This window comes from Daktulosphaira vitifoliae, unplaced genomic scaffold (genome assembly GCF_025091365.1).
Source record: "Daktulosphaira vitifoliae isolate Bord-2020 unplaced genomic scaffold, ASM2509136v1 Scaffold_4, whole genome shotgun sequence".
Lineage (NCBI taxonomy): Eukaryota > Metazoa > Arthropoda > Insecta > Hemiptera > Phylloxeridae > Daktulosphaira > Daktulosphaira vitifoliae.
In genome coordinates this window covers 39,914,041-39,931,906 of record NW_026099575.1, presented here as the reverse complement: position 1 = coordinate 39,931,906, position 17,866 = coordinate 39,914,041, and the positions used below count along the sequence as shown (strand labels likewise).

General features: G+C 27.2%; 1 protein-coding gene across 7 annotated transcripts in view; it reads right to left on the bottom strand.

The window, feature by feature from the left end:
• The window catches only part of LOC126904794 (ring-infected erythrocyte surface antigen-like), a 24,682-nt gene extending 17,011 nt beyond the window's left edge, over window positions 1-7,671 (bottom strand). Inside the window, exons 1-4 of one of the 7 annotated variants that reach the window (XM_050684046.1) lie at window positions 7,616-7,671; window positions 7,011-7,116; window positions 5,198-5,351; window positions 3,440-3,663 (exon numbers count right to left, since the gene is read on the bottom strand). In XM_050684046.1, coding sequence (XP_050540003.1) covers window positions 3,440-3,663; window positions 5,198-5,351; window positions 7,011-7,046 — 414 coding nt within the window. In that variant the 5' untranslated portion in view covers window positions 7,047-7,116; window positions 7,616-7,671. The other 6 variants (XM_050684043.1, XM_050684042.1, XM_050684039.1 and 3 more) reach the window with 6 other exon arrangements.
• Between the last annotated feature and the right edge of the window lie 10,195 nt (window positions 7,672-17,866).

The following is a 17,866-nucleotide window of genomic DNA, read 5'->3' as shown; positions in this document are numbered from 1 at the left end:
ATATTACATTAGCTTTAATTTAAGATATATATAAAAGTGTCAGACCTTCCGAAACACTTTCAAAAGTTAAGTTGAAAAAGTTAATTTTTTGTGAAAAAGTTGTCATTTTAAATCCCCCCTTGTGAGCATNAAAAGTTGTCATTTTAAATCCCCCCTTGTGAGCATGTTAAGGGTTAAATTTATAAAAAAAATATACCAAATGAAAGGTAATGATATTATGCATCTATGTAAAAAAAAATTATATTGATATGTTTATTTTTGAAAAAGTTATAGTACTTTTAATTAAAAAAAATTGAAAAAATTTCGAAAATTAGCGATTTTTAAATTCGTAATTTTTTTGGAGGTTTCCCCCTTTTACGGGGAACGAGGAAATGTTTTTCAATTTTTAAGGGTAATTTCTTCGACTAGATACGATTTGTGATCTTTTGACGTATCATTGAAAGAAATCGGTTCGGTGAGAGCTGAGAAAAAGTGGTAACAGACACAAAAAAAAAAAAACACATCTTAGTAAAACCAATACCTTATCAGCTTCGCATCGAAGCTATTAATCGTATTTTTTCATTTTTTTTTTTTTTTTGTTAATCAAAGATGAGTTTTTTCCATTATGATTGGTCACTTCTGTGTTTTTCAACAACTTGAAAGATTTGTTACATTTATTCCTCGTCTGTTGTTAAGGAATTATTAAAATTTGTCATCAATACTACTCCTCTCTTTGCTGGATCATTCACAACGTACAAGGATTTGACTTTATTATAGCCATAAATGTAACTTTCATTTTCTAGCTAAGTTTCTGGGTCATAATTTATAAAATCATAGTCAACTTTAAGTTCGTCAGGTATCAATTAAATTGGTCACGAAACATATAAATTTTAAAAGCAATATATTATAGCCATCCATTCAACTCGATGAAAAGCTCCAAGAGATTTAAAAATAGTTTTTCCCGAGTGTTTCTTTCCAGCATACAATAAACATAACTTCAATAACTCTTTGTAATCATCACGTGAATGATTAATTTTAAGTTTATTTTCACAAAATTCAATAATATTTTATACATTTGATTTGATTTTTTTGAACAATTCATCATCTGTAATCATAGTACTATATGAATCTTAATTAATATATATCCAATTATTTAAAAACCGTTTAAATAAAACTATATCTGGTGGATGGAGACATAAGCTTATCAATAACTTGACTAATGATTATTTCGTGTATGTGATGACTGCATGCAAAATTTAGTAATTTCTTATCTAATTTACTCTCTATCAAAGTGCATGCACCATTTAACCTTCCTGTATAGAAGCCGTAGTGTCAAAATATATCATAGTGGTGCGATTAACTAAATACCAGTCTAATAATAATTTTACGACAACATCTGCTTGTGATTGTTCGGTCTACTTAAATAACTGTGGTACACCAAGAAGCTTTTCATTTCCGTCACCAGACTCTATTACAGCTAATTTTTGCTAATTAATTTTAATGTCATAATTTTTAAACGTGTTTTACTTGTTGGTTTTTCAATATCGCATTCAAATTCTAAGTGACTTGTATTATGAAAGCTATCATCGATACTTGATAGACTTTCTAGTTTTTTTCATGTGCGACATTCAAGTTCTTTAAACTCAATAATTTTTTTATTATTTGAACGAGTATTTTTGGGTGGAACTTTTTTGAAAGATGGAATTACAGCCCTTGAGCAATCCTTTTCACGCTGAGCAATAAGGAAGTTGGGTCCTTCTCTCCTTTTGATAAATCGGAATTTAATACATTAGCATGACTAATATCGAATAAGTAGTTTAATGACTCTATAAATGTGGCTTCGTTATTATTTTGAGTAGTACTAATTCTATTTTTATTTTTATTTACATTTATCCATTTAGTATGGAGTTTTTTTTGGAATTCTTGACATCACCACCACCTCCCCTTTCTTGTATTCAATATTATCATTTTTATCGTATATCAATTAAATTTTTTGTTGTTTCTTCACAATATTTTCTCTAGTTTAAGATTGCAATTCTTTTGGTGCTGTCCATTTGTCTCTAGTAGTACTAAGACTAAATAATTGTTTTAAATTGAATCTCGGAACACAGCTATGTAATAGCTCAAAGGAAGACGATTCTGTAGTCTACTGACCGAAGAATTCATTTTTTGTTGTATCATTTCCATTAGTTCATCCCACTTTTCCTCACATACCAATTGGAAAATAATTATATTCATTAAGGTACTATGCAGCCGCTCAACCTGCCCAATAGCCTGTGGTCTTCGAATAGCATTCAATGTATTTTAATTTTTTTTGATAGATTCCATTTTCTTCACAAAAAAATCAAATTCGAATAAAGTAAAGCATGTGCCCCAGTCACTGACAACCCTTTGAGTCACTATCAGGTAAGTCCCAAAGTTGAATGAGAATTCGGATACACCTAATCGCTTCTTGTGTACTGGTATCTTTGGTTGTGAATAAATGTACATACGTAGTCTATTTGTCTACAACTAAAAGTATTATCGATCTCCATTTGTTGTTGTAACAAAAGGACTATGTGTACTAAATCATTTGGTTTATTTCCAGGTGGTAAAGGGTGCATAAATCATGCTTATTTTCCTCTAGAGCACTTTACCATAAAACAATGTATACATAAACGTATAAGTTGTTTGATATACTTCGTAAGCCTCGGATACCAAAATCTTGTATTACATTAGCGACGGTTATGTCCAAAGCTGAATGTCCCTTTATTGATCCCTATATTGATTCATGCATCATTCAAATAGAGTAATTTAAAAAAAAACTAAAATATTCATCAAAAATTACACGATTTTCTATTTTAGATACCCATTACTCAAAACTTGTTCGGAACATTTTCCTTTTTTTAATCGTACAGTGCATTAAACAATAAATTAATAAATTTTAATTTTAATTAGTTTTGTGTAATTTAGATATTCCATTGATACATAAATCACTTTTAAATCAGCAATTTTTGGCTTTAATATCCAAGAGAGAGACGGTTTGACCGAGTCGGTAACGCGGCAATGCTTAACGCGCACTGCCCCTGGTTCATTTACAGAGCAAAAGATCAGTTCGGTAATTGGAGTCGCCATACCTGTCTATGGTGACGAACTAACCACCCGCCCCGGAGTATCTATGGTTAAGAAATCTCCTCCTTCGGGGAGGCCACTACGGCCCTTAATGGGCTTATAAAGCATTAAAAAAAATATCCAGTAACTCCTAGAGATCAAGTTTTCGGATAGTTATTCTTTTTTCATCATTAAGTACATTGTATTATATATAATTTGATTTAAATAGTTTTTTGGAACGCTATAATTATAATTTTATGGGAATAATAATTTTTATAATGTATGAAATTCTATTTTTTTCTTAAATAAAATTGGAAAAGTTAAAATTATTTATAAATAAGAAATTTAGTTTTTACGATCATTTACTAACCTCGTATTGTATATTCAACATCAAAAAATGATAAAATATTTCAGAACACACTTTTACTTTTTTTAAACAACTCGAAGTTCCACCATGTTTGTCTATTTCCATTATATATTTGTCACATATGTATTTTCCCATTTTTGTATGCATATGATCAGGTGTAATTAATCTGTCATAAAGTCGTACTCTAAACTCGTTCAACATTTCTTTAAAATCCGTTTTATATTGTTCTGAAATATTTCAATTATTTATTTAACTAATATAGACTTATTTCGAGGATATGTCAAAGAAGGTTTTATTGAGTTTGAAAATAGATGTTACATAATCTCACAATTAGTATGATTAAGTATTAAATAGATATTATTATTTTAATCTCATGTGTTGGTAAAAATATTTCTTATTTGTATATAATCGCCAAAAAATTGTAGTAATTAAATACTAATTAAGTCTAGTATCCTCTTTGCCACCTATAATAGAATTAAGTTATTTTTCATTGGAAGATTGATAATTTAAATAAATTTAGTTTAAAAAAACACGCTTTTAAAACACATCGAACTAAAAAGTTAAAAATAATTTTTAAAATAAGCTTAAAACAATAATAAACGAAAAATACTTGTCAAAAAAGCGTGGGCGCTATGTGCCACATTTTTCTTATATTAAGTGTCCGACGCTTTTTAAACAAAAATACTAGTATTTTTCGTTTTAAATATTAAAAAGGTTCCGAATCCAATAGTGTGTGCAGTGCCGGATGAACCGCCGATGCAAGTGTAGCATTGTGCTGGATCCCCGACTCGTTTAAATATTTAGGGGCCCCGATATTATGGATATCATTACTATAAAATAAAATTGGTACTTGGTAAAATGTATATTTTATTTTTTCAAATGGTGTATCCAATTTTACTTTGAAAGTTTATTTAATTTATTCCCATCGATAGTGAATGGTAAATGTAAATGTTTGATCGATATTCGATTGTTTAGTATTTATTTTTCTCGTATGTTAATTTTAAGTACAGAAAAGGAACGAACTAAAAATCTAATATTGAAAAGATAATTGACAATTTTGCCAATCCAAAGTCAAGGGAAAAAATTTTCTAAAATAGTACATCTAACACATTTTACTTTTCACTGTTATATTGAAGGCTGGCTTTATTCTGTAGATAATTATTTTGTAACTATATAGTTATCATAGTTGTATACTTGTGACTTATTTTATAACATTTTTAAATTAAACCCAACCTAAATTTTTTCGCACCGGGGCCCTTACAGTTTAAGATCCGGCATTGTGTGTGTGCAAGGCTAAAACCAATGAAGTCTGATCAGTTCATACTGGACTTACGTTGGAAAATTACATATTTATAAAAATATGTAGTTTGCATACGTATGTGCTGAGGTATTTTCTCTATAAAAATCACTTACAATTATTGTAAGTGATTTTTTAATGAATTAGAGGTAACTGTAAACGGCTGGATATTATTATTCACTTATTTATGTTTCCATAATAATCAGTGTATTTTTTAAGCTAGTTGACACCAATATTACCCAGTGAATATATTTATCGCCTAATTGAATGTGATTTCACCTTTTCCTGAACAATATAAATTTAGCAAGAAATACCTATGTTACACTATAATTGTCTATTTATATATATAAAAAAAAAAAATATTTTTGTCGCTTAGTTAGAATTTGTTATAAAAGATGCATTGATAAGCATATTAATGTTCAAAATATATTAATTATATTTAAGATTAATAAGTATTTACTAACTGAGTATACTTATGACTTTATCAATAACTTTATTATTTTTCAAACAATTATACAATTCCTCTTTTGCATTGTATACATTTTTTCTATACAGTATTAAACGTTTTTCTTCTTCAGTTTTTTTATTTATATGGCCATTTACAATTGATATGAACAACTATATAAAAAAAAATTAAAATTAAACTATAAAAGAATAGCAAAAAATTAAATAACTTTGAGGATAGTTTTATGATAAAAAAAAACCGCTTCACCTGAAAGATAATGTTTAAAAATAATGTCCAATTTTTTTGCTCATTTTTTAATTAAAAAATATTATTATTACAGGTTTTTGTTAAACATTCAAAAGTTATCAACATAAAGCTAGCGCTATCAATTTTAACTTCGATGCGAAGCTGAGAATTGGTTTTACTATGATGGGTTTTTTTTTGTGTCTGTTACCACTTTCCTCAGCTCTCATCGAACCGATTTCTTTCAATGTACGTCAAAAGATTACAAATCGTATCTAGTCGAAGACATTACCCTCAAAAATTGAAAAAATTTTCCTCATTCACCGTAAATAGGGAAAACCTCCTTTTTTTTATAGATGTTTGATGTCTTTACCTATCATTTGGTATATTTTTTTATAAATCTGACCCTTTACCTGCCCACAGGGGGGGATTTAAAATGACAACTTTTTCACAAAAAATTTACTTTTTCAATTTAACTTTTGAAAGTGTTCCGGAAATACTGACACTTTTACATATATCTTAAAATAAAGCTAATATAATATAATTTATCAGGAAAAAAAAATTTCGGACTTTATTTTGTCTTCACGGTGAAAACAGACATCAAAGTTAATAAAAAAAATACGATTTTTGAAAAAAAATTGTTTTTTACATTTTACTCTTTATAATGCTATAACTTATTGAAAAGTGTATGGATCAACACAATTTTTTTATGAGAAATAATATTTTAATCCCTTTTTCATTCGACATACTTTATCTTAATCAGGATATTAATAAGGAAATAGCAAATCATGTAGCTTTTGGAATAATCCACCAATATTTTTAAAATTAAACACTATTTAAAGATTTGAATCGAAGTTTTTTTTTGATAGTGATTTTAATCACTGTCAGATATCATTATACTTGATCCAACTATGCCACGACCCCCCTGTTCTGGGTTTTTTATTAATAAAAATATATAGTTTATTAATGATAAATTATCATTAAATAAAACATATTTTTTTATTCTCTTATAAATTAAAGTTATTGTTTAACTATTTTTTATCAACTTAAAAGCGTTAAAAACTTATAAAAATATTAGTTTTTCAAAAAAAAAATGTATTATAAAAAAAAATTGTATTGATCCAAAATTTTTCATAAAGTTATAGCAATTTAAAGACGAAAATATAAAATCGAATACAGATTTTTTTTGACCAACAAGTTATTATTCAACAGTCATTTTATTAATTAGGTTATTATATAATCAATAAACTGTTTATGTTTCTATTTGAAAAATTAGAATTGCCATCCTTAGTACAAGTAGACCCTTAGTGTCAAAACATGTATGATTTTATAATTATTTAAGATCTCTTACAAATCATAAAATATGTCATAAAAAAAGATATTCAATTTAATAAATATATACAAATTTTTTTATAAAAATAAATAATGAAAGAATATTTATATCCTTAAAGTAAAAATGAACTGAAAAATTTCAGTTTGAACATTATCAAACAAATATTTAGTCTTATTAAATAAATTTGATTGGTATAATTTATAACAAAACAATAAAAATGGAAAAAGTCGCATTAAAAATAATATTTTATACTTACGAGTAAATATAATACTTCTAATATCAAGAGCTTCATTGTGGAGTTAATTAATGATACTTCTTCTTCGTCCTCGCCTTAATCCCAACTACTTGGGATGAATTATTAACTAAAATATTATATTGATGTTAAACTCTATAATAAAAATAACTTTTAAAAGTTGAACTATAAAATAAAATAATTTATATCTGTGCAATTAATAATTTTTATTCATGATAAAATTAATGAAAATTACATTAAAAAAAAAGTTAAATACTTGTAAGAAAATTTATTAAAATGGCACCTTTATGTTTTACTAATTGAAATTTTAAATAATTATGTGATAAAAATAATACTAATTTATTACCACATAAGTAATAAAAGATAAAAGAAAATCAATTTAGTGATGTTAAAAGTGACTAAGTGATATTTTAGATAATTATCACTATTTAATAATTGACAAGAAATTAAAACTAAATGAGAGTTGAGAACAACGTCCCGGCTTTTTATTATGGACAGGTATAAAAATAAGTGCATTTTAAAATCGTGATCGAAAAGGCGATGAGATTTTTCTTTAACATACACTGTTAAAATTCAAATCTATTATTTAAACAAATATAATTTTATACCAAATGAATATATTAAAACATAACTCATTAAAGTCGTTGGCAAAGTATACTTTTAACAAATAAAAAAATATTTTGTTCCTATTAGAGTATAATGAAAATATTTTGAAGTTAAATAGAATAACATTTAAAATTACATGATGAGTAATAAGTTAATACACAAAACCTAAGTGATATCAACATATGAAGAGTTATTTTTTTAACATTATAATCTTCAAAACAAAATGTTAGTTAGATTTTCAACAAAAACCTAATTATGAAAAATGGCCAATTTACAGCCTAACACTTCCCAAAAAAACCAGGTTTTCAAAGTAGTGATATCTACAGTTTGCTCTTTCTTTAGTTCATAAACTAAATAATACGAACTTAAAATAAAAATATTTTTATGAGTATGTCACTCATAAAAATATAAAGAAGCAATGTCTCTGTTTCTTTATTTATATTATTTTATTTGTCCTATTTTTCAATGAGACATAAAACAAGTTTTGCTGCAATTTTCAATGAATCCCATGAAGAGATATGAACTTTTTTTTCTTCTAGGCTCTTTCCTTTCCATCTTTCTCGTAAAATCTAAATGAGTACTAAGTCATTATTTGGCTAAAAACTGGCCAATCGGGGTATACAAAATGTAAATTCCGCAAAGGAGACAATCACTATACATGTCATATTAAGTATTAACTCTACTTGTATATAAAATTATTGCATATAGAGTTACTAAAGTATAACGATATGATTTATTCCCAAAAGATACAGAATATATAATTAACATATATTACTTAAAATATATTTATTTAATTATTTTTATTAAAATCAAATTATTGCTATATAAAGATAAATAGCAATTAATAAGATATCGTCTTTAAACCTATACTTAAAAACATATACTAATACATGTTTATTAATTTAATCTCGATAAGCGTAGCTTGTGCTGCAAAAAATTAGTTACAAAAAAAGAGTAATTATCTCAAAAAAAAAAAAAAAAAAATAGAAAAAATCTGATTGCATATATGAAAGTGACGTAAAAATAGGTATAGAAATTTATATTGTGGTCTCCGATGAAATTTTTTTGTATACCATTTATTCATAAGTACCTTCTGAAAAGTTTTGTATCAAGCCCTTCAATTTTTATACACGTTTGTCAGAAAAATAACGAAATATAAAATAACATTATAATTTTTTATATTTTTTCCGTAAAAATTACAATACTAAACTATTGTATATTAATGTCATTCTAAATTAAAATTTTATAATTAGTATTTTTATTCATATATTATACTTATAAATCAAAGAATTACTAATCTAAATATAATTAATGAAATAGGAGATGGTGTTGATTTTTTAATAATCCACCAATTTATTAAATTAAAAATTATTTATAGATTTATATCGTTGTGTTCCTTATGATTGTGATTTTAATCACTGTCAGATAAAATCTATATTTGTTCCAATTATGCTACGTCCACACTGTACCGCGACCTCACTATGCTATTGTTTTATTATATTGTGTGTGTGCGTGTTACGTTTGTATATTTGAAATACAATCACTTAAACTCTTTTAAAAACTCGTTATTATTATTATTACTTTGTGTGTATGGCCAAAGTTAAGGTTTAATTGCTGGTCTTTCAGTCAACTATATTATACTTGATAATATGATTAAAAAAATATTACAAACAATATTATTGTTATAATTTTTTTTATCCGATGTACATCTATTGCAGCATGTTAAAGTTAAACATGATAAGTGATTTTAGATCAAAAATCTTATGTTATTTCATTGTTATAAATTCAGTATTTTTTTTATTATGTCACATAAACCAATTTATTGTGACTAATATAATAAATATTATTGATCAACCGGTATAGAAAAATTTTCTTTGTAAATACGATGATAAATAATATATGAGCTTTCAAAATAAATTATTTCAACCGCCGTCATTATAAAATTAAACCAATGATATTTTACTTGAAATTCAAATCTTTAAACAAACACAAAACCTAAACGATTGATGGTTTATAATTTTTTCTCTATCAAATTATTATGTTATAAATGGAGTTCCCATTTAAAAATATTATAAATGGGAATTAATAATCCTGGTGGAATGAAAAAAAAAATTTAATTACATATTATTGTAGAGTTATTTGAACCTAATATTGTTTCATTTTATAAAAATTAAAATTTTTCAAAAATTTCTGAAAAAATGAGTGACTTACCGAATTTAAATCGCTATACATTATATACTATTGTATAAATACTATTATAATTTTATTATTGTATCAACCATTTAAGATAATTGGGAGTTGAGAAATAGGCATGGCTATACCTAATACCTGAGTATTCGGGTTATCATAATTATATAGTTTAAAATTACGTGGTGTATAATGGGACAAGTCACGAAAAATATTCATTATGATGTGCAAAATAAGAAAATTTTTTTGTTGTTGAGTTATCTTAATAAATCTTTAAGGCTACTTTTTTAATATTGTAAATTAAATCTTTTTAATCATTGTAAAAATAAAAATCTATAAGTTTTTAATAGAAATAAGTACTTTTTGCATTAAGAAAAAACGATAATTTTGAATTATCCCTTTTTTACGCGCAACTATGATTTCCCCATAACTATGATTTCCGCATAGTATTATTAATAAACCACAGACCTAGGACTCCATAGATAGCATAACTCAGACAAATAATCGTTTCTTTTCTTAGATTTAGATCGGAATACTGCATGGCCAGGAGGTTAAATATCTAGAGATATAGTATGCTTATACCGCTTAGCAAACAGCTTAAAAATATTTCTTAGGCCATTCTATTAGGCCATAACAACAGTTGTCTAGATGTTGATAATTATCAATATTTTTCTATTACAACAGAAAAATTTTGTAATAGATCTTATTATTCATCCAGACCCGAGAGCCTGATAGTAACACAGAGATTTCTGTTTAAATACCCCATTAAACAATAAATTTAAAAAAATGTTAATTACAATTTGCTTATTATAACTTTTTTGTGAGAAATTATAAAATAAAATAACGGACAATAATGTTTAATATACAAACATAATCAGATAACCAAATAAAAAACAATGCATGGAAAAAAACTAATAAAAAAATATTAAAGATATAATAAGAATGTCTATGGGTAATCTAGTCAAAGTTTTAAACCTTAAACTAAAAAATGTTGCCAGAAAAAAGATCATTTTGATAAAAAAAATCAACATTTAAATAACTGCAGAATATTGAAATAATTTCCTGGTCTTATCGAAGAATTTTCCTGAAGTAGTGTAGGTAAACTCAATTATATGAAAAAAATATTAAAAATCAAAACACGTCAAGTAATTTTTTCAAAATAGCGTATTTTTGTTTTTTTCTATTTAGCAAGAAAATAATTGATAGGAAAAACTTTTATTCAATAAATTCAATTTTGAAAAATTTTAGTTATCTAAAAGAAGGAATTTTTTTCCGAAAATAGAATTGCTAGTTAAAATTTTATTAAGATCACTAGGAAATTAGCCACACTGTTAATTTATTATTACTAAGAATTATTTAGCCTTATTTAAGTTGTTTTTCTATATGATTTAAAAAAAAATCTTCAAATAATATTTGTCAATTTGACAAAAACAAGTTTCTATAATATCCATAATATTTTTTTAATTAATAATTTGGTTGTTTTTAATGTAAAATGTTTACAAAAATTTGAAGTCTTATGAATGATAAATACTGGCATTTTATCGGTTTAACAATAACAAGTACACCAAGAATTTAATGATAAATATATTGTTGAATTATATCGTGACCTATTAAAAAGAAAAATATAATATAATAACACTCAAAATTTTGTTTGGAAATCATTAATTTTGAAAAGTTTTTTCTCTAAAAGCGTAATCTACTTTACATATTATTATTACATACTACATGTCGTCATTAAATAACTAAATAAGTCACTACACTAATACGTAATATAATACATTTTATAGAATTATTATCAAAATATAAGAATAATATAAGATTGTACACAATAGTGTTCAATGACGTATTTAAAAGGGCAAAGAGGGTAATGATTATTTAAGGAGCATTCTTAAGATCAAATAATTTTTTCTGGGAAATGATTGTTAAAAGAAAATGATAATTATTACTAAGGAAAATTTATAAAAAATAATTGCACTAATGTCTGAGTAAATGTATTTTTTTGTATAGCTTAAATAGTTTTAGATGCAAAGAGTAGCATAATATGCATTCCTCTTATTATGAGATATCTTTTTATTTTTTTAATTTATACTAAAAATATTGCTGGGGAAATATTGATTAAGTGGGGTTTGTTTACATCGTTATCAAAGTTATAAAATTTCAAATACGTCTTTGTCTCTAGTTTTGTTAAAAACTCTAATGCCACAATGTTATAATGAATTTTAAGTATTTAAAATCGTATTTAAAATCATACTAATAAACTTTCTTTAGAAATTTTTTGGAATATTACTTAAATACTTAAAAAAATTATATTTTCATAACTATAGATACATTCTTGGGGAACTCAAATAGGACAAAGCCCCTAGTTGCCAATTGGAGATTTAAGCAGGATTAGTCCGTCCAAATTTTCACACAAATTACATAGCTTATTAAATAACAAAAATTTAGGAAGAGGGTAATTAGATATTTTTTATTTTTAGGTTGGGTTGGTTTTTCTTTTTAACAATAGTGATACAAGGTTTTTTATGTGTTTTACAAGAATGTAGACGACATAGAGATTTTAATGAGTGCGTCATTGGTGAATAACTGTTTATTTTAAACTGTAGATGTACAAAAAATATACTAATCGCTAAATAGTCCGATTGACCGTACTGTAGTTCAGAAGCAGGTGTAATTTTTGCAAGTTGTAAGGTGTCACGAAGATCATCGTTATGACGTTACTTAACGTTATTTATGGCGGGTTGTCATCGGTAACGTGGCACTTGCTGGACTTTGTACCATGATATATAGGAGGCAGTGTTAGTCAAACTACCATATAAACCATAGATCTTATACACACGGATAGGATATTCATAATTGAAGTTTTTGTGTTTTCGTGGTCCTAAACTAAAAGAATATGAGGCCGTTTGTTTACATTATAATTGCGATAAACGCATAAGATACTGTTTTTTTATTTTGTAATAAGTTATAACTTTTATATAGCGTAAAGGTAATATATACTATAGATATTTATTAAATTGCTATAGTTCAGTCAGTTTCCGGAAAAAAAGTGGTGATTCGGTATAACGGTTCTCGTCACCTGGCGTAGAGCGATCTGTCGAATGAGAAAAAATGTCTGTGTGGTAGCCGCCATTATATGGTGAAACTGGAGCATGATGTGATTGCATCATACTCCCTCCCTCAATCCAAGTGGTCGACCAAGGCCATGTGCTTAGGGTGACTAATTTTCTGGCTTTTCTACTATGACAAGTCAAGTCTCTCATGTTCTACGGCTAAGTACTGTGTCTGAGCGGGAGACAGTTAACAGCTGGCATATGAGGTAATTCTTCTCTGGTCAGTTTCTTCTCCCTGAAATAGTACAGCACCGATTCCTCCTATTTAATATGCGACCGTTTGAACGAAAACGGTTGTTCATGAAGTGATGTACAAAATCGAGACGGAGAGACAAGTTTTTCTTTTAAATTTTAGAATGCCTCTTACCGTCTATCTCCATTCAATTTTATGAGCCAAACGGTTTTTTTAACGGAAGGATAAGTTTGTTGTAATTGAGCTCGAACTGACTGTACAAACTGTAACTAATGTAAATTTTTTACTTTTTTTGATATAGAAAATTCAGTGATTGCAGTTAACTTCTCTGACTCCCTGATCAGTTCTCTGGTTAATTCTCATCAAATCTACTATGTGTTCAAAAAATTGATACGAAAAAAAAAATTGATTCTCATTTGTTAACATATGCGTCTAACTTATTATAAGCATTCTCCTGTAACACCACATCTCAAAAACTTTTATTCTTCTTTATTTCTCTTTGAGAATTGTCCACATTTCACCACCATACAGCATTATACCCCATACGTAAGTCTTCAGAAAATTTATCCAGACGCGTAAGTTGATATTTCTTGAAGTAGAAGTCCTCTTTTTTTTTAAATAATATTTTAGCTTGTCATATTCACTCTATTATTACTCTTTTATTTCTACCATCTTTACTTATTATGCTTCTCAAATATGTGAACACTTCTACTTGTTCTATTACTTGGTTATTTTGCTAATGTATTCTTGTTCTAATATTGTTTATGTTATATACAAGAAGTTTGGTCTTCTTTTGTATTTATTTTGATGTTCAATTCATTGAGTAGTTTCTTCCATACATCCGAACCGAAGTATATCAATTTTACTACCATTTATTATTATACCCATATGTATTGATTATGTCAATTGCCTCTAAAATGTAATCATTGAATATGCTAGTTGAGAGATTACAACCATGCCTTACTCCTTTTCTTATGTATGCCTTATCTTCAATTTCATCAAATAGTAAAACAATTATTTCCTTCTGGTACAGTTTAAAGAGTATTTTCAATGTATTCTATACCAGTTTTTTTTAGCATTTTGATCATTATTGACCACTTGACATTATCGAACGCTTTTTTTATATCAACAAAAACTATTTTTCTTTTTAGATCTCTAAGTGTTTTATCAAATTTTTCTCTCAGTACACCGTAATATAACCCGTTTTCTAGTACTCCTTCATGTTCTATTTCTTTTTTAGTGAGTTCTGGCCCCTCGTATAGCTGGTCTAGATACTTTTTCCATATGTTCCCTCTATATTAGTCCTCATAAATATTAAGTCGTTGATGCCGGAGATTTTAGCACCAGCCATTCTATGGACCATTCATGTAAGTCAGGCTTTAGGTGTCAGATTCTGTTTAGAGATTTAAGTCTTAGGTAATCTAAGCATAATCGTTGGGATCCGTTCTTTTTCTTGAGAAAAATTACGGGTGCTGCCTGGATGTTATGCTCAATAAACCGGGTCCTTTCCACTTCTCCGGAAAAAACTTTCAGGTATTTAATTAGAACTAGATATATTCCGGAACTCTTCTTTCAGAATAATCATTCTCGATTCAGTTTCCCGTTTAATTGTCGGTTTTCTTTAGCATACCGTCACTTGTATCCATGTGTATAATACATACTTGGTAGACCTAAGCCTGTTTTACTTAGAAGTCAAGGTCCAATAAAACGTCTTCAAGAAGATTGTTGAATACGGCAGCATTAATTGGAGTTCAATGTAAAGTACTTGTGTTGTGAATTCAGCATATTCGTAGACTTGCATAGCCTGGCTATCAACCAACATGACCAAACTAGGATCTCCTCTTATTAGCTTACTAAATTTGTATACAATCCACAGAAAAACATAAAATCCAGTTTCCTGTGAATCTAATAAATCCACTACAATGTTTGTCAAAAACTGTAGTTCAATCTTCGGCACATTATACTTCTTTGTTGCTCCGTTGATTATTGCTCTTTTACCATTCTTGGTTGGTTTAGAAAAATGTATTTTACCATATGAATGCTTTTTACTAACTTAATTTTGGTTGTCATGTCTAGATTTAGATCCTGGTTAAACGTTGTACAATTACTCTGTTCGCTAGACGAAATATCTTAGGCAAATAAACTATCCTAAATTTTGTTCGTTTTCCGTTTAGCCAGTTTTTCTCTCTATACAATTTGCCCAACCATACCTGGTCTATTTGCTGTTTTTACATCACAAGTTTTTAGGTGGGCTTTTGTCCACCTTTTTTTCCAGTGGCTGTTTCTTGTTTGCTTATTTTAAGCTATTTGTTATCGCGGAATACATCTTCATCTTGTATTTGCTGCTACTCCTACAATTGTTCCAGTGTTGCCAAAACCTTCATATTTGTATATAGGAAATTGGCATTGTCAGTAAAACTGTATACTGTTAGTTCAATAGCTAATATGAATGAATTTATGTGAACTTTAAAAAACAATGGATAAACTAATAAGTAATTAACTGACGGCAGATCATGTGGAATATTAATAATGAATACTTTTAATGACACCAGACTTATCTTACGAGGTGATTTCATTTACTATTGAATATTAGATGATCGTAGGAATATAAAAAAAATATTTTTTCTATTAATTATTAACCCATGCTGAATCAGATCAAGTCAAATATGCGTGTAAATTAAAACTAAAATTTATAAAATATCATCAAAACCTTTAAGCTCTTAAGGACTTCGCAAAGTTAATTCTTTGACACAATGCAGGTACTATAAACACATGACAGTTTTTTTATATTTACGTTAACATATTCTTCTTTCTGGCAATTGCTATATATAACAATGTAAATTCTGTTTCCAGATGGAAATATATAATCATATATATATATATATATATATATATATATAACAATAGGTACATGTTGCCTTTTCAAAAGGCCATAATTATTTTGTTAGAACAAATTTTTTATTAATTCAAGAATAATAACTTGGAAAAATAATTTAAATTTTAAAATTGTGATCACCTTTGCCTTAATTATGGCCTTCAAACATTTAAAGAATGAGTTTCGCCTTACACGAATTTGATCTTGCGTTATATTGTCCCATCCACGTGTAATCGCTATTTTCAGGGTGCTCATACTAGCATATTTTTTAATTCTTACCTCCAAAATGGACCAGATAGAAAAGTCTATCGGGTTTGCGTTTGAGGATTTTGAAAGTCATTAAATAGACGAATTTTGTTTTAATTGTAAAACATGATTTTCAACCTTTCTTGGGCCATACAAGCTTTTCAAGACGGTACCGAGTCTTGTTGAAATGTTCACGTCCTACAACGAAATATTTGTGTAACCACGGCTCCAATGTACAATGTAGCTTCCAAATAGTCTCATTTACTTTGACACTAGGCTGTATAAAAACGACTTAGAAGCGTCCAACAGAGATATCTGCTGCTCAATACATTATTTGTGATGTGAAATTACTTCGGGTGACCATTAAAAGACAAAAATTCCCACATGTGCATTAGGCGAAGTAGCGTTTTGGGAGTTGATAAATTGGTCAATTGAAAAATTTTTCCTATCATAAAATACAATGTTCGGACATTGACCATTGTCATGCAAGTTCAACGACTGTTTTTCTCTCTATAGGTGAATTTTTTTTTTGTTTTTATGTAGATCATATGATTTTTGAAACTCGTAAGGCATAACTTTAAGTTCATTTTTCAGTTTGCGATGAAAGCTATCTTAGGATATTTTCAGTTCTTTAATCGTTTGCCTTCCACTTCGACATAGGTTAAAAGTGTAGCCGACGCCGCATCTTCACTTTCCAAACCATTCTCGGTGATTTTTCTGTCTTTTTTGGTACACCATTGCATTAAGTAATGCTGCCAGTATCATTATAACGTTTTATGGTGTAATACACAAACATTTTATTCACTTTGATGTGACTGAGCTCACTAATGATAGCTGGTTGTAATTTACCAGACAAATATAATGCAATCACACTATTACGTTTCAATTCAATTTCGAATATTTTTTATTTTACCGAAATGAGACATGAATACTTCAAGCAGCATGTAAATAAGATAATGAACTGTATTAAAACAATCACCATGTTGCAGTACAGAGAAGTTTGACAGATATAACTAGTGTGAAGTTCGTAATACTTCGTATCGTTAACCCTATACAAGGCTCTTATGACCGTTGTAAATTTAACCCAATGCTATAAATAGAATAAAAATAACCTAATAACTACATAGAAGGGAATTATAAAAAATGGAATTCATAAAATTATACTATAAAGCGTATTTATTTTAAACGTGGATACGTATTAAACGTTATTTTTACTGCACTATTTTATACGTGCCAATCCTTTTATAACTAATATATTATAACTATTTTATATTATAGAATTCAAATATAAAAAAAATATGCAAATTATAATAATCAAATATTGTAAAATGTAATACCTAAATATTTACGCTTATAATTCTCTGCTGTAGTATTTTTAAATAATATATTAAAAATAAATAAACAATTAATTAAAATAATAACAAATCACACACTTTTATTGATAAATGAACAGATATATGAATTTTTTTTTTGTTTAGAAAGCTGAATATCAAACGTGTAATTATGCTAACGATAGACTATAATATTTTTTATCACCTTACGTCATTGCTTTCTATAGTAAATAAAAATGATCAATCATAAATACTATATAGTAATTTTAAAATTAGGTAACAAAATATATAAGTATATAATACCTAAGAAT